This window comes from Aspergillus mulundensis (assembly GCF_003369625.1).
Source record: "Aspergillus mulundensis strain DSM 5745 chromosome Unknown scaffold_4, whole genome shotgun sequence".
NCBI classification, from domain to species: domain Eukaryota; kingdom Fungi; phylum Ascomycota; class Eurotiomycetes; order Eurotiales; family Aspergillaceae; genus Aspergillus; species Aspergillus mulundensis.
The window spans coordinates 1,570,670-1,584,984 of record NW_020797892.1 but is presented as its reverse complement, the minus strand read 5'-3'; the positions used below and the strand labels follow the sequence as shown (position 1 = coordinate 1,584,984).

The 14,315-nt window shown below is 53.9% G+C and overlaps 8 protein-coding genes across 8 annotated transcripts; 4 read left to right on the top strand and 4 right to left on the bottom strand.

Moving 5' to 3' along the window:
• Window positions 1-132: 132 nt before the first annotated feature.
• DSM5745_05011 (ubiquitin-like protein HUB1) lies at window positions 133-771 on the bottom strand (the record flags this gene model as incomplete). The annotated part of the gene is made up of 1 exon (XM_026747027.1): window positions 133-771. One exon carries the CDS (start codon window positions 769-771, stop codon window positions 133-135), a length of 639 nt encoding a protein of 212 aa, XP_026604507.1.
• Window positions 772-1,400: 629 nt separating this feature from the next.
• On the bottom strand, window positions 1,401-2,819 carry DSM5745_05010 (LSB5 family protein; the record flags this gene model as incomplete). The annotated part of the gene is made up of 4 exons (XM_026747026.1): window positions 1,401-1,413; window positions 1,462-2,478; window positions 2,527-2,678; window positions 2,805-2,819. The coding sequence occupies 4 exons, from the start codon at window positions 2,817-2,819 to the stop codon at window positions 1,401-1,403; spliced, it is 1,197 nt and encodes a 398-aa protein (XP_026604506.1).
• Window positions 2,820-3,640: 821 nt separating this feature from the next.
• On the top strand, window positions 3,641-4,699 carry DSM5745_05009 (3'(2'),5'-bisphosphate nucleotidase; the record flags this gene model as incomplete). The annotated part of the gene is made up of 1 exon (XM_026747025.1): window positions 3,641-4,699. One exon carries the CDS (start codon window positions 3,641-3,643, stop codon window positions 4,697-4,699), a length of 1,059 nt encoding a protein of 352 aa, XP_026604505.1.
• Window positions 4,700-4,869: 170 nt separating this feature from the next.
• On the bottom strand, window positions 4,870-5,745 carry DSM5745_05008 (mitochondrial 54S ribosomal protein uL6m; the record flags this gene model as incomplete). Its single annotated transcript, XM_026747024.1, has 3 exons — window positions 4,870-5,243; window positions 5,305-5,418; window positions 5,478-5,745. 3 exons carry the CDS (start codon window positions 5,743-5,745, stop codon window positions 4,870-4,872), a joined length of 756 nt encoding a protein of 251 aa, XP_026604504.1.
• Window positions 5,746-6,224: 479 nt separating this feature from the next.
• On the top strand, window positions 6,225-7,902 carry DSM5745_05007 (putative nuclear membrane fusion protein Kar5; the record flags this gene model as incomplete). Its single annotated transcript, XM_026747023.1, has 4 exons — window positions 6,225-6,327; window positions 6,376-7,187; window positions 7,240-7,443; window positions 7,492-7,902. The coding sequence occupies 4 exons, from the start codon at window positions 6,225-6,227 to the stop codon at window positions 7,900-7,902; spliced, it is 1,530 nt and encodes a 509-aa protein (XP_026604503.1).
• Window positions 7,903-9,100: 1,198 nt separating this feature from the next.
• Window positions 9,101-10,731, top strand: faeB-2 (putative feruloyl esterase; the record flags this gene model as incomplete). The annotated part of the gene is made up of 2 exons (XM_026747022.1): window positions 9,101-9,443; window positions 9,491-10,731. The coding sequence occupies 2 exons, from the start codon at window positions 9,101-9,103 to the stop codon at window positions 10,729-10,731; spliced, it is 1,584 nt and encodes a 527-aa protein (XP_026604502.1).
• A 392-nt stretch (window positions 10,732-11,123) lies between these two features.
• On the top strand, window positions 11,124-12,396 carry DSM5745_05005 (uncharacterized protein; the record flags this gene model as incomplete). Its single annotated transcript, XM_026747021.1, has 2 exons — window positions 11,124-11,696; window positions 11,752-12,396. 2 exons carry the CDS (start codon window positions 11,124-11,126, stop codon window positions 12,394-12,396), a joined length of 1,218 nt encoding a protein of 405 aa, XP_026604501.1.
• A 1,357-nt stretch (window positions 12,397-13,753) lies between these two features.
• On the bottom strand, window positions 13,754-14,092 carry DSM5745_05004 (uncharacterized protein; the record flags this gene model as incomplete). The annotated part of the gene is made up of 1 exon (XM_026747020.1): window positions 13,754-14,092. One exon carries the CDS (start codon window positions 14,090-14,092, stop codon window positions 13,754-13,756), a length of 339 nt encoding a protein of 112 aa, XP_026604500.1.
• Window positions 14,093-14,315: the final 223 nt, after the last annotated feature.

Genomic DNA, 14,315 nt, shown 5'->3' with positions numbered 1-14,315 from the left:
TGCATAGCGACCATACCCATATCCCTCTCCGTGTCGAGAGCCTCCCCGAAATCAACTCCCTGACTGAAATCATAGGCAAGAGATCCGCCCAATAAATGCCCATGCACCTCAACCGCCTCTAAATAAAGGACTTTAATCACCAGTCCCAACCTCAAGATCCAACTGCACCCCATTCCCAATACTATAATCGCCAAGCGTAATAAAGTCCTTAAACGGCCGTTCACCCTGACGCTTCAGCAGAATCTCATGCGGCTCGCGTCCAATATGCGCAGCCACAAGCGCTTTGAAGTTGCCGACTGTGTCGGAGGGCAAGCAGGGGATCGCAGCTTTTGTACCGAGTCGGTCGTTGACGTGCACGATTATCATTGCTTCGCCGGCGCCGACGGGCGCTGCGGAAGTGGACTTGGGCTTCTTTTCCTTCTTCTCTCTGGGCGCACGGTCTCCGTCTCGGTCGCGGTCCCGGTCGCGCGGTCGGTCTTCGTCGCGGCGGCGGTCTCGGTCACGATAACTGTCTCGATCTCGATCTCGGTCTCGGTCGCGGTCTCGGTAGTCGCTTCTGTACCGGTCGCCGCGGTCACGGTCACGGTCTCGATCATATGGGCGTCTGGGAGAGCGATTCCGGTATCCGCGATCTAAGCGTGCATCGCCTTCTTGGCTGTCATTGTTCGTGCGCTTGTCCTTCCAGCGAAAGCCGCCGTGGGCTTTTGGGCGGCGAGGCGGAGAGCGCGAGCGTGAGCGGCGGCGCTCTTCGCGGGGTGGGGAGTCGGGCATCGTGTGCCGTGCCGTAATTTCCAATTTAGAGTGTAATCGAGGCAATATGAATGTTGAAGTGGTCGCTATACGGCAGTTCGGACGGTCATCGTGATGCAAATGGGTGGTTGATTGTGATGGGTGTTGCGGAGATGAAGAGTCTTGGGGATGATGCTAAGATCTAAGTGGATTTTACCTACCTAACCTTAGCTAGGTAGAGCTACTTTCCGAATACGGTTTAGCTTAGCAATTTACATTGAAGCTGAACAACTATAAAGTTACCGAGTATATTTCCCTCACATTCTGCGGCGTAAATTCTATGACTTGAGATTATATGGCATCGCTTAATAGCGTACCATGTTGTAAATCTGACAGTGGAGTGGCTGACCGGGCGGGAAACTCTGAATGTGGAATCATAGATCCGTTGGATTCATTGTATCATTATAGAAACTGGTGTATAGTGACTGGCATAGTCGTGTATAGCTCATCATATCATCTTGCTGAGAAGTGCGCTATCGACCGGCGATACACTGTATATTTGAGACAGCTCCTCGGACATCTTCCCTGTCTCATGCTAAACCGTGATAAAAAAAAAAGCAAAGGTATCAATCATGGCGACGAAAATGTAGGCGGCGGGCGTGAGATAAGATCTACACTTCCTTCCTGGACAAATGTTAGACGCGGCGGTACAGGTAAAGGACCCCTACTTACACAGTTCGGCCGAACTTGTCCACAGCGGGAGTCGAAATTGCATTGCGATCCCCGAAGGGGTTGTTCTCATCATCATCATCAGGTTCGAACTCCGACTCACTCTCCGTATCATATGCCGGCGTGTGCCTGGAGGATGAAGGTACTGAGATGCTCAATGGCCGTGTAGGTCGAGGCGGTTTGGGAGGGTTGATGGCCAACCCGGCAAAGGATTCGTTGACTTCGCGATCAGGAGTCCAGCCGCTTTCCAGAACGTCCTGGTCACTATCACTGTCGTAGTCCACGCTCTTGTCCAGAACCTCAAATGCCATGAGTGCAGAAACCAGCTCCTCGTTAGAGTGTATTAGACTGCCCAGATATTCCTCGCTCTCTACGTGCTGGATGTACCGGAGTATTTGACGGCGCAATTGTTTGCATGTCTCGAATCTGTTGAGGACCTCCGCGTCTTCACTCACTCGCTGTGTTTCTCGGTTGACCCGTTTAAGAGCATTAAGAAGGTTCGTGCTAGCAACGGAGGAGGAAGCAAGCGTCTGAAGCATCTCCGGCTTCTCCTTCTCAAAGTTGAACGACCGGTTGTATAGCTTCTTGTCCTTCTTATCCTTCTTCAACGATTTGCTGGATGAGTGTTTGTGCTTGGGGCTGCTGAGAACCGTTGCAGGCCCATTGCCGGCGGAGACTGATACACTATGTCCCAGTTGGGGCTCGGCGGCCTTCTCGGCCTCCCGTAGAACCTTTGCCTTCGCTTGAGTTGCCGGCTGCTTGCGTTTAGGAAGCTGCTTATACAGACTGGCGACCCGTTCCATGCCAGGGGTGCCCTTGTATGAAACCGCCCATTGTCCGAACAGCTGCTTGCATTTCTCCTTGACTAGAGGATCGGAAACTGGATCGGTAGCGGCGATTCGTAAACGTTCAAGCAATGGTTCGTCTGCGAATTCGCGGTGGAAGCGGTCGCCGGCATTCTGGATCAAGAAGTCGAGAATCGTGAGCGCCCGTAACTGGCGGTGGAGGTTTCCGTACTTCCTGTGCAGATGTTAGGACTAGTGGGGGCGCAGTGATGGGAGAACGGACAGTTTCTTGCGCAGAGCACGAGCAGCCTCGCTAGGACCGCTGGCTTGTATGCGGATGGCCTCGATTAAATCAACGATACCACTCCAGTCTTCAACCTCATACTGTTCGCTGGTAAGGACCTCGATTTGTACGGTGACGGCCGAATATGGCTTCTAGAGGAGGGTCAGCAACTCAGAGTCTGGAGCGTACATTGATTCAAGATTCAAGCACGGCAGCGCCGCCGTCGTGCAAGTTCGGTGCAACTGGTATGCTCCTGATTCGGACACCCAGACACTCACCGTTGAGTGAAACATGATGGTATCTCTCCGCTAGGTGGATTAATTCCGATGTTGTTCAAGGGTTTCGTTCGTAGCAAGGCAGCAGCATAGTATGCTGATCGCAGATCCAGATAAAAACGATGCCCAGCAGTGCGGGTAGGGCAGTCTGAGTTGAAATGTTTGCAGTTCTTTTCTCGGTCAATCGAAGCCCCTAAAGTATCACGACAGGTAACGTTCACGGGGGAGTTCCACTGCGGATCTGGAGTATGCCCCGATGCCCGACCACGGCGACCAGCCCGGAAAGGACAGCCAGCTAAGTTTGTCCTACGACTTGCGACAAGTTGCCAAGTCAAAGAAACAAAGCGTTCAAACGCTCCTTTATCCGCCGGTTGACCAATATAGAGGCCGAAGGGTACGGTAGTGTAACAACAAGCTGGAGCAAGAATCCGGCTGCCTCCCACGTCATGGCTCGTGACCGATGCCGGTGTGCTGCCCCTCGCTAGTGCGGGGCTATACTGTTCCAGCTTGCAACACTCAGAGCCCCTCTGGCCCAGCTTCAACGCCGCTTATAGTGATCCAAGTGTGTTTATCAGGCGAAATTCCTGCTATAACCCTGCGCTGTCATTCATCCAAAGCTCTGGTGCATTCTGCGTACTTCAATGCGGTTTTGGCCTTCAAAGCAAGCAGATCCTTCCTCCACTGGCCGGCCCCGTCTCTCGACCATCGCGGGCGTCGTACTCTGCTCCACTATTGCATTGGGAGTGAGCGTTCTTCTAAAATCTCGACCCAGTTTCTCTTATAACTCCCTCTTCCCCCGTAAATTTACTTTCTCACAGCCTTATTCACATTTCGCAAACATGTCCTACGAACGCGAACGCTACATCGCCGAGCTGGCCGTCCAGCGCGCAACTATCCTCACGCAGAAGGTGTTCAACGAGAAGGCCAAAGGCACCGTGTCGAAGGATGACAAGTCGCCTGTCACCATTGGCGATTTCGGAGCTCAGGCCTTGATCATTCAAGCCATCCGCAAGAACTTCCCCAACGATGAAATTGTTGCCGAGGAGGAAGCCAGTACTCTCCGCGAGGACAAGGCTTTGAGCGCCGAGATCTGGAGATTGGTCAAGGATATCAAGCTGGAGGATGCTGAGGCCAACGAGCTCCTCGGTGGCACTCTCCCAAGCGAGGAGGCCATGCTCGACACCATTGATGAGGGAAAGAGCGCTGGTGGTCCCAAGGGTCGTATTTGGGCTCTGGACCCTATTGACGGCACCAAGGGCTTCCTTCGAGGTGGTCAGTACGCTGTCTGCCTTGGCCTGCTAGAGGACGGCGATGTCAAGGTGGGAGCCATCGGTTGCCCCAACCTCCCCGTCGACGACGCGGCTACTATCTCTTCTTCCATTGGCGCCGACCAGAACAGCGGTGCTGGCAACGGTGTGCTTTTCTCGGCCATCAAGGGTGCCGGTTCGATTGGCAGACCTTTGGCGACTGGCGCTCTTGCCGAGAGCAAGTCGATCTCTATGCGCCCAGTTCCTGATATCTCCCAGGCTGTTTTCTGCGAGGGAGTGGAGGCTGGACACTCCGCTCAGGGTGACAACGCTGCCGTCGCTCAACTACTAGGAATCACCAACCCCAGCGTTCGCCTAGATTCCCAGGCCAAATACTGCTCCATTGCGCGGGGTGCGGGTGACATCTACCTCCGACTGCCTGTCAAGAAGGACTACCAGGAGAAGATCTGGGACCACGCTGCTGGTGATCTCATTGTCCGTGAGGCCGGCGGTCAAGTTACCGATATTTACGGACAGACGCTAGATTTCAGCAAGGGCAGGACCTTGGCTGCCAACAAGGGCGTTGTCGCCGCTCCCAAGGCCATCCAGGACGAAGTGATCAGTGCTGTCAAGAAGGTGTTGAAGCTCTGAAGGATACCCTACTGGCGGAAATATTAGGATAATTTGAAGTGCCCTGCGAAATGCATATGATAGAAACCTCTAAAAGTACATAGGAATACCAACCCTCGCCGACACAAAGAAAGGCGCTCGGATATAAATATACAGAAACATAACCAACATATCCCAATATGCAGATGCGTTTACCGAATCTTCTTCGCCTTCAGCTTGATTGTCTCTCCGTTGACGAAGATACCCTTGCCCTTGTAAGGTTCCGGCTTGCGCCATTCCCGGATCTCCGCTGCAAATTGCGCGACCACCTGCTTGTCTGTGCCCTGCAGAAGAATACGCGTGGGCTGAGGCGTGCTGGCCTGGACGCCTTCGGGGATTCCAAGCTCAATCGGGTGTGAATATCCGGCCTTGAGTGAGACGAACTGCTGACCGGGGTACTCGGGCTCTGCGGTAGTCGCTGTAGGCTCAATGCTAGCTCTGTATCCGACACCAACCAGACTCAGGATGCAAATGTGACCTTCTGACACTCCGAGGATGTAATTCTGCAGGTGGGCGCGTGTAGTTCCTATGCGGGCGGACCGTTAGACAAACAATTGATCCCTCGCAGAGGGGGAGGGAGAACGCACCCCACATAGCACGTTGGTGAGGAATAGCGGGATCCGCAACCGATAGTGATGCTTTCCGGAGGTTCTCATCGTGCGAGATATTGACGAAAGAAGGAACATTCAGCGTTAATTGACCTGCCAGAACAACCGCGTTAGACCTGCCTTCGCAAAAAAGGAAACGAGACATAACCCACCCAATGGCCCTTTAACTTCTACCGCGATCTTCGGTTGATCCTTACCGGCCCCCCGGCCTTGAACCTGAGGGAGATCGATGAACTTCAGGGAGACCTCCGGGGGTACTGAGACCGCGGCGCCGCCGACTCGGGACTGAACTCGTGGTGTGGTCGAAAAGCATTGTGTCGGTTGGAAGCGGGACAAGGGCGCAGGGGAAACGGGGCTTCGCTTTGGCAGAGAGCTGCGCGCGAGCTGCCTGAAGCAGGTCTGTGGTAGGAAACTCGTCATGATGGTGGATGCTGTGTGTTTTGCTGTTGGAGGGCACTTTTTTTCCGATGCCCGGCGGACGTTGTCTGATCCGAAAATGGTTAGCTTTGTTAGACACACGTGACTGGCTCTTCTATACCCATACTCGGTGTGATCGAAGCCAGCCATTGCTGGAGCAAGTAACGTCCAAAGATCTTGATAATATGTTTGTGGGGGACGGGCTGAAGACTGTGGCTCTATCCATCTAGCATGAGTCCATCGCGGCTCGATTAATACATTTCTATTCAGATTGCCATCTTTCTCTCCGCTATATTTCTTGCTCATCTCTCTTCCACCACCACCCACTGAACTCTTTCTTCTTCCCTTCTCTTCCCCATCTCACTGATCATTCTACCCATCGCTATTACCTATTATATGATACTTCCCTTGTCTCTGTCATATACCCATACCGTTCCAATCTTTCACCATACTCATTTCCTAAGCTTAGACTCGAAACCAAGATGAAGGCTCAAGTGGTTTCCCTCTTTAGACTCTCTCCTTATGTTGTCCTTCTATATACCATTGCCTTTCCAGTTGCGGAATGTGCGGGTATTGCATCGGGAAGTGAGTTTATCAAAGATCCAACACTCAATGCCTTGCTGATTAGCCTAGTGGTCCCAATCCAGGTTCACAAGCCAAGTGAGGGCATCGACCTCGCCTCCTTTCTTCAATCCAGAACCCAGAAGCATGATGAGATATTTACTGAAGCCCTTCAGTTGCTTGAGAATCTCAATTGCTCCTCATCATGCAACAAGCTTGCAGCCACGAAGCTAGTTTCGTCCTGTACGTCCATAGGTCGACGCCCCGAGGGCCCGGGCAATCCCGATGCGTACTTGGCGCTTGAGACCGTTCGATCTCTGTACGCAGCGAGGCTGGCAATATGTGAGATTAGCGGAGCAGGAAGATCTGTCCCGGCACCCTGCAGTTCGATTAATGGCCCGCCGCCACCTAGGAGAGGGTTCTGGGGTCGCCCCACGCAGAACATCATTGCAACAGATGACTACGATCAGATACAAAAGGCAGATTTGGAGCCGTGTCTCAGGGACCTCGAATCACGACCCCAGTGGTGGACGTCATACAGCAATAGTAAACAGAACGCGGTAGTCATATGCCAAGCGTCGAGGACTGAAATTGACAAGGAAGACATCCTGGAAACATATCACTCCATACTTCAGAGCTCTGTCAAGTTGAGCAATGGCCTTCATGAAGCACTGAGGATGGCTGCTGAGGAGTCCGCCAAGAGCAGGGCTTTCGCTGAAGCAATTGAACTCCTAAGAGAAGAAGCCTTGCGGGATATTGAGAAGTCGACATCGTCGCTGATGGAGAAGGTAACTTATAACCTTGAGACTGGTCTCAGCCTGTTTTCCGAGAGCATCTCCTCTGCCCTGGAACGAATTCAGCTTAAGTATTCAGGCCTCGAAAATGTAAGTCTAAGTTCCTTACCTTATCGCTGGCATCGGTTTAACGAGTGAATAGGAGATTGAGAACTCTCAGAACTCGGCCAAGTCCTTACAGCACATGCTCCAATATATGCACGAAGAATCGCTTTTGAGAAGCGAGCAAATTGCCATGGCCCAGCAGCAGAATGCCAAAAAACACAATGAGCTTGCGATATCTCTTCAGTCTAAGCTGAATATAACCCAGGACGATTTTGCCAAGCTAGAAGCAAGCGTCTCCGAGGTTCGTGCATAGCCTGCCTTGGTGATTATACTATTCTAATTTGGAAAGCGTCTTCGAGGTATAGACTTGTCGCTCGAGGACTTCCAACTGCGAGCTGACAATTTGGACCAAGTCCAACAGCGCCAGTACGAGATTATGATAGCCCAGACGCAAGCACAACAGGAGCTTCAAGACAACATGCGGATCTCCAACGGAATCCTGGACCAGACAATGTCCAGGGCAGCAAACCTGCAAGCGACCTTTGATGGAATTGACAGCGCCGTCAAAGCAACCATAGAATACGTTCCGGACTTCCTTATAAAACTCTTGACATGGCTGAGATGGGCCAGTCCTTACATTCTCTGGCTCCTTCTCGGTATAGCAATGACCTCAACACTACTAATATTGTTTTTCCTGATCTCGATTTCCCTGCGCTATCTATCACCGAGGCGAGCGTACCCCAGCCTCCGCATGGTCTGAAAGTAGACCAATCTGTTACCACGCCTTGTCATGCACTTAATGAGATACCTCGAAGGTTTGATTTTACGCAAAAGTTTGACTTTTATTACTATTGCATACAATACCCCAGCATGCCTTCCATCCAGCCCGCCGAGCGCGCTTGCCATCTTTTACCGATTGATCTTCTTGCATTATGTGCTTTGTTTCTGCTGGCAGCAACTATTTATCCTTGAACAAACCTGTGGATTGCTTTCCATATTCGGCTGACATATGTCAACTACCTCATCTATTTTCCGGGCGAATGGCGTGAATATGAGCCACACAGAATCTGATTTAATCGTCTAATGCACTCTTCCGTTTTTCTCATATCCGGTTCCAATAGGATCAACAGTGTGTCAACTGTCAACATTAGCGTCATCGGACGCGGTCCGTCCGCGACGCCAAAGGCTTCTACGGGAATGAGAATCGGCAGAGGAATTCTGGTCGGGGCCTGGGCCTCGGCGTGCCCTCTTGCTCCTTCATCTGCTTTCCGGCACCTTGGAACCTGCGGCTAACTGTTTCTAGGAGTGTCCATATGACAGTTTTCCGACCCCCAACATGTTTCATCAGGCTTATCCGGCAGCACAAACGCGTTACAATTGCCGACCCCCGATTCAAGCCCGGCAGCTGCAGAGTCAGGCATTCTCCGTGTGTTCTCCGCCGATGGATTAGTGCGGAGTACATATGCGGAGAACCAAGGTGACGATCCCCAGCTCTACCCCAATCCCCATACTATAGCCTCGCGCTAACTCCGCTTTAGGTACGCCGTTTAGCCATCAAACACGGCTCAGGTCGTAAGCAGACTGCCGATCGCTGACAATGCCTAGGTACCAAGCTCAATGGACCGGATATCCCGTGCTATCTCCTGTACCAATTATTGTATCGGCTATGCGATTCATCCCTTGCCGCATGCGTCTGGCTGTGCGCTGATCCACTCTATGATGGTACATCTTCGGATAATTGCTTCGAAGTCACTGGCGTGGAATTGAGCGGGGTCAAAAGACGCATAATAATTCATGAATCATGATATCAGTGTGCCTGGGGTGGACGTGGTCGTTCCCGAGGGGAAACCATGGTATAAGAGCTCCGATCGTTCCTCCTTTGGAACCAACTCCTCTGGTCCGGCTCTTCCCATAACTACGAACCTTGTGACGAGACTTCATACATAGTTTCTATCAGGATGGCTCCTCTCCGCCACTTGCTACCCGCTTTGACACTGGGCTCGGTGGCTCATTCTGCGGTACTTGCGCAGGACCAATTCCAGAAGAGATGTGAGAGCTTCGCAGACGAGATCGATACCCCGAATGTCAAGGTGAACATTGTCAGCTATGTCTCGGGCAGCACGAACCTGACGTTGGATAATGTTGCGACTTGCGATCAATCCGTCGCCGTTTCGTCGGATGTATGCCGAGTAGCGATGGCTGTTACGACGTCCAATGCGAGCGAGATTACACTCGAGGCTTGGTTTCCGCGGGATTATGCTGGTCGCTTCATCAGCACTGGCAATGGAGGACTTGGTGGCTGTAGGTTGGCCTGTTTTGAAGGTTCCTTGGTTAACTGACTTCTGTAGGCATCCAATACTCCGACCTCTCCTATACCTCCGGTCTGGGGTTCGCAACCGTTGGTGCGAACAACGGTCACAACGGAACATCAGGAGAACCATTTTACAAGGCGCCTGAGGTGCTGGAGGACTTTGTTTACCGATCTGTCCACACGGGGATTGTTGTCGGAAAGCAGCTCACGGATCTCTTCTACGACGAGGGCTATGACAAGTCTTACTACCTTGGCTGCTCAACAGGAGGACGACAAGGGTTTAAGCTTGCGCAGGATTTTCCCGGCGAGCTCGACGGCATCGTCGCAGGTGCGCCGGCAATCAACTTCGTGGGCTTGCTGTCCTGGAGTGCGCACTTCTACCCTATAACCGGGCCTGTTGGGTCAGCTACATATCTGTCGCTAGACGAGTGGGACTTGGTCCACGAAGAAGTTCTCCGACAGTGCGACGGCCTGGACGGAGCGGAAGACGGAATCATTGAGGACACTGACCTCTGCCATCCGAACGCTACAACCCTTCTTTGCAGTCCAGGCGAGGCGTCAGATTCCTGCCTCACAGCGGCCCAGGTCAACACAGTCCACGAAATCTACGCACCGCTTCTCAGCTCAAATGGCACCCTCATCTACCCACGCATGCAACCCGGTGGCGAACAATACGCCGCGCCGGCCATGTACAACGGCCAGCCGTTCCCGTACAGCAAAGACTGGTGGCGCTACGTCGTCTACAGCGATCCCAATTGGAACGCGACCAAGTGGACCGTCAAAGACGCCGAGGCCGCCCTGCGCCAGAATCCGTACAACATCCAGACCTGGAACGCAGATCTCTCGCCGCTCCGCGACGCAGGAAGCAAGCTGCTCACGTACCACGGGCTGCAAGACCAGCTGATCAGCTCGGACGACTCAAAGCTCTACTACCACCGTCTTCTGGAAACCATGGGCGCCACATCAAGCCAACTCGATGAGTTCTACCGGTTCTTCCAGATCAGCGGGATGGCGCACTGCCAGAGCGGCGACGGGGCGTACGGCATTGGAAACCGGGCGGTCTCAGATTACAGCACTGATCCCGAGGACAATGTGCTTATGGCGATGGTCAGATGGGTGGAGGAGGGTGTTCCTCCGGAGACGATCCGGGGTGCGAAGTTCTCTGATGGTGTTGGGTCGGAGATCGAGTACTACCGCAAGCACTGCCGGTACCCTCGCAGGAATGTGTACAAGGGGCCGGGTAACTATACCGATGAGAATGCGTGGGAGTGCATTTAGACAGTATATAGAGCATGTGCATAGCTGCATATACCTGTCAAATAACGAAGATATCTCAGTCACTTACAGTATCACCGGTGGCAGCAGTGTATCAAGAGTAGGAGCTGTGACGAGGGAAGATCGCTCCTATCACCGACTATCTCAAGCCAAACCTGGATATCTCCCATGTACGGAGTAAACCGAAATCGACTGTCAGTGATAGCGACGTGGAAGGAACAAGGAACGCTGCCCTCCCAGCCACCGACAGACCGCCCTCATTGGTTCCGTCCCTCGCCCCGCGCCGCGAACGCGCGGAGTTGACGCAGACACCCGCGACAGGACTCGGCGAATAATTTATATACTATACACTATATACAAGGCTAAACGAAGGCGAAGAAGACCAAGCAAAGAACATGGCCGACATCCCCGGACTCGACGAATTCGCCCAGACGCGCGGCGCCGACGACCTCTTCGACGATGAGATCATCCCTGTCCCCGCGGAGGAGCAACAACCCATCATCGAGCCCGAGCCTCAACCTCAGCCCCAGGTTCAGGCCCAGCCGGAGCCTCAGAGCCAAGTGACAGTGAGCGAGAAGGAAACTGGCGACTGCGACCGTGAAGCAAGCTCAACACCGGCTCACAGCGACTATGCGCCGCGATCGCGAGGCGTAGAGCGACGAGGGAGAGGACGAGGGAGGGGTGGGCGCGGCCGAGGTGGGCGCGAGTCCAGCAGTCGTGATACTGGACTGGGCTCTGGATCGAGACGACCGAATTGGGCGCTGAATGACCCTGGCGATGCGAGCGTTGAAAGCGAGGCCCAGCCTCCGGCTCGTGAAAGCAAGACGGAGGAGAAGACGGCTGAGGCATCTGGGGCAGCTGAAAAGGTAGAGGAGCCTGCCGGGGCTCAAGAGGATGCCAGCGCGCCTGAAGCGCCCCGGGTACCAGCTGTCCGTGGGGATAGGAGTGCGACTGGGGGCGTTAAGAAGGTATGCTACTTTACCCGCAAATCCAAGAGACAAGAGCATTGTTAACATCGTCTAGCCAAAACTCACAGAAGAAGAGCTATCCCGACGCATCGCCGCTGCGCGCGAGAAATCCGCCAAGGTCGCCGCCGCGCATGCCCGCGCAGAAGCAGACCAGGCATCGTTCATGGAGCGCGAAAAGGTAGCCGAGAAGAAACGGCGCGAGGAGCGCGCAAACCGCCGGGTCATGGATAACGAGCGAGAGCGCAATAGGTTGCGGAAGATGGAGGCCATGAACGGACGGGAATGGGACGCCGATAAGCCGGAGGAGCAGAGCGGGCGCGGGGGGCGAGGACAGTACAGGCGGGGCATGCACGGTGGCGTTTCTGGGTATACCAGGCGTGGCGCTGAAGAGTATCAGTCTCAGGCTAGTGAGGAGGCGGAGGATGGCTCTCAATCGCATGGGTCTGAACACGGATACCGCGGTCGTGGGCGTGGAAGGGGCCGTGGGGGTCGCGGACGGGGTGGTCATCGTGGGGAGAGACCTGATGCGCCCTTACACGAAAAGGCTGCGCCGCCTACTCCGGTCATCAATAACGAGGAGGAGTTTCCGTCTCTGCCTGGCGGAGAAAAGAAGCAGCCGGGGGAGACCCCGAATCTGCTGTCGCCTATCTCGGGTGGAGGCGGGACATGGGCAGACCAAGTTGAAGGAGACGAGAAGTGAGACTGCTTGCACTGCTATACATATATACTTCTGCTCTTGCCTTCTCAGGTCCAGAACTGGATACCCATCTTTACGGTTACGATTGACGCGATGCTGCGACACTTAATGGTTCCCTGCTTCTGATTCCCAAAGATATACACTATCCATAATCGCTCAACCCAATTGAATAACACCAATCATTCAGAAACCACCTGCACCCCAGCCTCCCTAACCAACCTCCGTTCCCTCCTCTCCCTATACCCCGCCTCCCACCGTCCAACCCTAACCCCCCTCCTAAGAGCCCTGGCCTGCTTCCCACTAATCCACCCCTCCAGCACAAGATACTCGCCCAACACCACCACCCACCGAAAACCCCGATTCTTCAGCAGCGCCTTGAGCACGAGATCAAACTTCCGCAAGTACCCCGTCTCAATCAGACACACCTCGTGCCGCGAGTACAGCTCCGGCCCCAGGAACGATGCGTCGTACAGCGGCGCAACTTCCTCGATCACCTCGTACCCGCTGTCTTGTGTGGCGAAGATGTGGTAGAGGTGCCAGGGGGCGTTGGGGTCTTCGAGGGTGGTGAGCGGCGTTAGGGCTATTGTCCAGTGGTGCGGGGGTTTGTGGGCGCGCTTGTGGACGGTCCAGGTGTAGATTTGCAGGAGGAATTGGTTGTGCGGGCGTAAGAGGGGTGGGTATAGTGTTGTTAGGCTGGAGAGGCTTTGGGTGAGGGTTGGTGGTGGCATCTTAGGGGTTGGTTGGTGGTGGTAGATGCTTGGTTGTATGTAGGTAGGTAGTATAGGTGAGGTATGGTTGTTGGGAGAGATTAGAAGGGACTTGGTCTTGATGCACCTCAGCGTATGTCTTGAGGGAATATTCAAGGAAATTGAAGAGTAACAGGAGGTAAAGCAATCTATCTAGACTATCTATATGATTTGTACCATTGCAATGAGTGTAAATATAGAGTCTTTGACTCGTCTGAAACAAGTGAATGAGTTAGGGCAAGACAAAGACCAGGACAAAGACAGGATCTGGATTACTCCACCACAGCTAAACGAGCTTGTCATTCTTAGAATAGATAACAAAGACAACCGAGAGAGAGCAAGCAGGTAAGATAGGGTGTTGAACCCATTCCATTCCCCTGCACAACACCAAGACTGATCCCACTGACAACCCAAAGCCAGCCCATCCATCCATCCACCCCCTCACAAGATCCCATGTCCCTCCCATATCCAGCACAACGATCCTAAAGAACCCATCAGCTCGAATCCCGTGAGCTCGCACAACACGAACACAAACCACCCGTGCACACAGCTCTCCAAAGACTCCAATGCCATGAGCCAGAGCCAGAGCCAGAGCCAGAGCCATAGCCATAACTCTAGCGGCCGACATCGCACCAAAGCCGGATATACGAGTCCCCCGCACAGCGGTCGACCGGCGCCGCATCAGCGCAGTCCTGAGTGATAGCACCCTGGCGAGCCATATCCGACACCGACTCGCCCCGGTTGTTGTCCACGTATAACTGCCCGTCGACCTGCTCCTCAAACTCAAGCTCGTAGCTGCTGTAGCCGCAGTTCTGGCCCTCGCCTGCTTCGCCGCCGTACCAGCGGCAGGTCCATGTGCTGCTCCCGCTGTAACTCGGCCGGGTGCAGTCGCGGCTGACGGCCAGGGCGAGGGGGATGAGGGAGAGGAGGGGGAGGGTTGTGGTGAGATGCATGGTGGGTGAGGGTGAGGTTAGATTGAGAAAGATAGAGGAAGACTTGGGTGAGGTATGGAGGCAAGGCGCGGTCGGGAATCTATATGGAGTAGACTTGCTGTGGCAGCAGATGTGCTGAAGGTGCAGGTGCATCTCTCAAGCCCAGCATCAGCATCCATTATTGCATGCAGTCCCGGCTTACGCGAGGGCTATTGCTCAAAAACAGGTCGGTCTCATGCATGTA